Genomic DNA, 5,056 nt, shown 5'->3' with positions numbered 1-5,056 from the left:
GGCTGTGGGGAGGTGCGCTCCTGGCCGAGGTGCGGCCCTTCCCCTTGAGACCAGAAAAGCGGATGGGGTGCGCGCGTCTTGCCTGTGGCGGGTAGTAGCCTTGCACCTCCCTCTGGGGCTGGCAGGGCAGTGTGCGTCAGTCAGCGGAACCTCTGGCTCCTTTGTCTTTATTTTTATTTTTTAAAGATTTATGTATTTATTTATTTTGCCTGCTCTGGGTCTTGGTCGTGGTGTGCGGGCTTCCCCTTCTGTGGAGCACGGGCTCAGTGCTTGGGGCTTCGTGTACCATGGGATCTTAGTTCCCCAACCAGGGATCGAACCTGTGTCCCCGAGATTGGAAGGCAGAGCCTTAACCACTGGACCACCAGGGAAGTCCCTCCTTTGTCTTTAAAATAGGGTCACAGTGCTGGTGCTGGCCTCGCCGGGAGGTCAGACACTCGGGCAGCGAGGGTACTCCTGTTCAGTGTCAGCTCGCCTGCTGGAGGTGCCAGCTCCGTCACCACCCTGACGTGGAGGAGCGTCTCTCTGTTGGGGGTCTGGAAGGAGCACTGATAGGTGGGAGGCTGTTGGGCGGCCCCCTCCTCTGCCCCAAAGCTGTTGACTGGGGACCCAGCGCACCCTGGAGTCTTCCCTGGTGGCTCAGATGGTAAAGAATCCTCCTGCAGTGAAGGAGACCTGGGTTCATGCAGTCCCTGGGTCGGGAAGATGCCCTGGAGGAGGAAATGGCAACCCACTCCTGTTTCTTGCCTGGGAAATGCCAGGGACAGAGGAGCCTGGTGGGTTACAGTCCATGGGGTCGCAAAGAGCCCGACATGACTGAGCGACTAATAGACTCAGCTCGCCCTGAGGGTCGCCCTCCTTTGCTGCCGCAGGACCTTTGAATCTCTGCTGTAAATGGGCGGAATTGTGCTGGGTCCTGCGGAGTGGCTCTCGGTTCTTGGGCTGTTACTGGAACAGGTTCCGGGAAAGAACAGGACTTTGAAGGCAGGCGGTTTGGAATTTACATTTCTGCCCCCTGGGTTACCTTGGGCAAGTTGCCTAAAGTCTCTGCTCTTTGGTTTCCTGGGGGGCTTGTCTTTGGGGTTTGCATTAATGCGAGGTCCCATGTGCTTGGGCTTCATGTAGAAGATTCTGTGGAGCTCCCTGCGGTTGGTGTTCTCATCACCCCGGTTTTATGGATGGGGGAGCTTCTGAGGGGTGTGTGCAGAGTAGGAGCCGGGCCCAGCCTGGAGTGGCTGCTGCTTCTCCTGGCCTCTCTTCTGCCTCCTCCAGCGGGTCCTGTGGTGGGGGGCTCTCGGGGAGGCGCCACCAAGTTCCCTCTCCTCCCTGCGAGGTGGAGGCAGGCGGCCCCCAGGATGGCCACCCATCGGGGCTGCCGGCATCCCAGGGGTGCGAAGTGTCGGGGTGAAGAGCCCCCAGGGTGGTGGCTGAGAGTGCAGGGGAACCCAGGGGTGCCAGCTTGGGGGGTGGGGGTGACAGACCGGTGGGTGGGCAGCCCTGGTGAAGGGGGTTCAGGGGCCGGATCCTGAGCCACCCTGGAGCAGGACTGGGCCAGCCCTGAGACACGCACATGCGCCGTGGTCCACACCTCCCTGAGAGCCTGGGGGTCCCCAGTCCCGGGAGCTCCGCAGGACAGGTCTCTGCAGCCACCTCCCGATGAGCTGCGGGAGCCCCCTTGTGTCAGCGGCTGCCAGCAAGGCCCGAGCTGAGGGGCAGCTGGAGTCAAGGTTCCCGGGGTAGTCAGATGCCGTGAGCCTGGGCCGCCCGAGCTTCCAGGCCTGAATGAGACCAGGACCTCTTGTCGGTGTCGCGAGGTGTGGGCACTGACCAGGGGTCCTCCTCTAGGCCAGGACTGTTGCCAAGGACTGTGGCTGCTTCATCTCGTTTAATCCTGGTAAGAGTCCTGTGGTTCTCTCCAATGTACGGACAAGAAAAGCGAGGCCCGCAGAGGGTGGAGGGACCTGGCTTGGTCAGTTAGGCAGGAGTTGAGTTGAGGTCTGCCCTGTGCCAAGACTCTTGCCTTTAACTCAGCTGTCCCCCAGCCGTTTTGGCACCAGCAACCAATTTCGTGGAAGATGGTTCTTCCTTGGTCTGGGGGTGGGGGCGTGTGTGGCCTGGGGATGGTTCAAGCACGTGACATATTTTTTAAATTTATTTATTTATTTGGCCGTGTCGGGTCTTCATTGAGGCATTCGAACTCTGAGTTGTGGCATGTGAGCTCTAGTTCCCCGAGCAGGGATTGAACCCGGGCTCCTGCGTTGGGAGCACAGGCTTAGCCTCTGGAGCAGCAGGGACGTGCTGCTCATGGCATCTACTGTGCACTTCGTTTCTAACCTCATGCCGCCTCTGATCTGACAGGAGGTGCTGGTCTGCGACCTGGAGGATGGGGACCCGCGCTTTAGTGGATCCACAGCCCCGCCCTCTGCTGGCCCCCCACCCTCAGGGACCAGGGCTGAGCCAGCGGCAGATGCTGTGGTGGCTCCTGTGGGTTAAAACCAGCTGAGAACGCTGGGCCTGTGGCCACAAGAGATGTGGCCACAGGCCGAGCAGCGGGCTGGGGTCAGCTCCCTCCAGGGCAGCAGGAAGGGGGTGAACTGCCTCCTTCATCCTTTGGGGGGACTGGAGTTCTCGGCCAGCTGAGGGCAAGCTGGGTTTGTCCCAGGAGGGTGGAGGAGGGGTGCGCTGCACCCGTGCGGGCTGGGGGTGGTTGCTGAGGGAAGGAGCTGGGAAAAGGTCAGGGGTGGGGCAGTCTGGGGGCAATAGTGTGGCCCTTTCTGATTCAGGGCTCTAAAAGAGAAACTAAAACTGCATCCTGTCCGCCTGCTGAGAACGAGTGCCCTGTCGTCCCCTCACCGATTCTTGGCTGTGGCTGCTGGGGTTCGCTGACCCCGAGTGGTGGGGCTAGGGGTGCGGGTCGGGTGGTGGTGGGAGAGGCCGAGGCAGGGAAGGCCCGGCCCAGGCCATGGCTTCCGGCAGCTCCTTCACCAGCCTCCTGTCCTAGCGGTGACGTGGTGGCCTCCTGTCTGTGGTAGCCGGTGAGCGGAGAGCATCGCGGTCATGTTGGCACAGAGCCAAGCTGTGGCACGTGGACGTGGTGCCTGATGGCGGGGAGTGACAGGCCCAGCGCCTGAGCTCCACGCCCCAGGCTGGTCCTCCCTCCGCAGATTCTCGGCATCTTTGGTTGTCGTCAACAAAGGAGGCTGGGCAGCACAGTGCACTGTTCTCATGTCCGTTGCTGGCAGGGGACAGTTGTCTCCCTCCTCTCCCCGTTTCCTGGCTTGCTCTCCTGCACCTGCTCAGGTGGGCGACCCCCAGGTGGACCCAGGTGATGATCTGGGGGGAAGGGGGGCAGGGCGTGGATGGCTTGATTGTTCGGGCTGCCCAGGGCAGGGCTTTGTCCCCAGGAAAGCAGAGCTGTGGGTGGACGAAGCCCCAGGAGATGTCAGGCGGGGTCTCAGAGTGGAGAATGGGCGGTTCTCGCCGCCCTGGTGGCCAGCCCAAGGGAGCCGCCCTCACCGCCTTTGGTTTTCCTCTGCCTGCGTCTGGGGCCCGGAGTGTCGCTGAAGGACTGTTAATGGTGATGATAAAGAGCTGCTGCTGCTGCTAAGTTGCTTCAGTCGTGTCCGACTCTGTGCGACCCCATAGACGGCAGCCCACTAGGCTCCTCTGTCCCTGGGATTCTCCAGGCAAGAACACTGGAGTGGGGTGCCATTGCCTTCTCCGGATAAAGAGCTGGCCCTTGTGAAAACATGTATTATCGCCTTAGTCATACAGCCACCCCCAGAGTTGCATCCTGGTACCCCCATTTTACAGTTGAGGGAACCAAGGTGCCATGAGGTGCGTGCAGTAACCTTCCCAGGTCCACACCGCCTTTCAGAGATGGAGCTTGGTTGATTTTGTCACGGGATGGGGCTGTGAGGAGTCTGCCACAGCGCTGCTGGGCGGGCGGCTGAGAACGCGGTGCACGTGCGGCCCGGCCGGCTCCGTCCTTGCGGGGCGTGTGTTGCTTCAGGACTGCCACCTGGGAGGGCCTGCTGTCCTGCGGGCCCAAGAGGCGGAGGTGCTTCGGGCTGGCTCAGGGAGGCCGCTGTCCACCATGAGCCTGTCTCTTGTGGGCAGTGGGTCTTCCCCTCCCTCTCAGAGGCCCCTGTGAGTGAGTGTCTCCCTGTACCGGGTGAGGTGACGTGTTGGCCGCTGGGTCAAAGCTGGCTCTCTGGAGGAGCATGAGGCCCGTGCTCCTGTCTGTCCCCCTGAACTTTTGAAGCAGCCCCTCCTGCCTGAAGCCTGGAGTGGCAGGAGGGCAGGTTCCCGCCCATCCACTGGGGTGTGAACAGACCTTGGCAGGCCTCACAAGTGGCGCCTGTCCTTGAAATGGCATTTTACTAAGACAGATTTGAGGACAGAAAAACTTTCTTGGATGTTAAAGAGCACAGTGATAATATGCTGTCGAATGTAAACCTTGCCTGAATATTTTCTTTTTGTGTTTATTTACCTGGCTCTGCCAGGTCTTGGTTGCGGCGCAGGAGACCTTTAGTTGTAGCAGTCGGGTCGTAGTTGCCACTGGTGGGATCTAGTTCCCTGACCAGGGATCGAACCCTGGTCCCCTGCACTGGGAACTTGGGAGTCTAGCGCTGAACCATCAGGGAAGGCCCCATTGCCTGAACTTGAAAAAGGAAACAAGAACTTAAGTTTCATGCCTTTGGCTGCCTCTGAACAATCTGGCTGACCCCACAGGGCGGGGCGCTCCCTACGCACTGCGCCCGGGGAGCAGGGTGAGCGGCAGTGCTGACCAGGTCCCGACGTCAGCTTGAGGCCTCCGGGCCTGGGGGGACGCACCGGCCCCTTGCCCTCCCCACCTGCTGTCCGGGTGCGGGCAGGCGGGTCCTGCGAAGGGGCTGCCCTTGTTTACGCCGTAGCTCTGACGCCGACCCTGGTCCCACAGGTATTATCGGGGGACCCACGGGGTCATCGTGGTCTACGACGTCACCAGCGCCGAATCCTTCGTCAACGTGAAGCGGTGGCTTCATGAAATCAACCAGAACTGTGACGACGTGTG

At 60.9% G+C, this 5,056-nt stretch overlaps 1 protein-coding gene across 1 annotated transcript in view; it reads left to right on the top strand.

The window, feature by feature from the left end:
- RAB35 (RAB35, member RAS oncogene family) overlaps positions 1–5,056 on the top strand; it is a 23,324-nt gene that overhangs the window by 14,546 nt on the left and 3,722 nt on the right. The window contains exon 7 of the mRNA XM_010828836.1: positions 4,943–5,056. Within this exon, the coding sequence (XP_010827138.1) occupies positions 4,943–5,056 (114 nt within the window). The remainder of the gene's footprint in view (positions 1–4,942) is intronic.

Source organism: Bison bison, unplaced genomic scaffold, assembly GCF_000754665.1.
Source record: "Bison bison bison isolate TAMUID 2011002044 unplaced genomic scaffold, Bison_UMD1.0 scf7180017864495, whole genome shotgun sequence".
NCBI lineage: Eukaryota > Metazoa > Chordata > Mammalia > Artiodactyla > Bovidae > Bison > Bison bison.
Note: the sequence above shows the minus strand (reverse complement) of the source record. Positions and strands in the feature narration are given on the sequence as shown.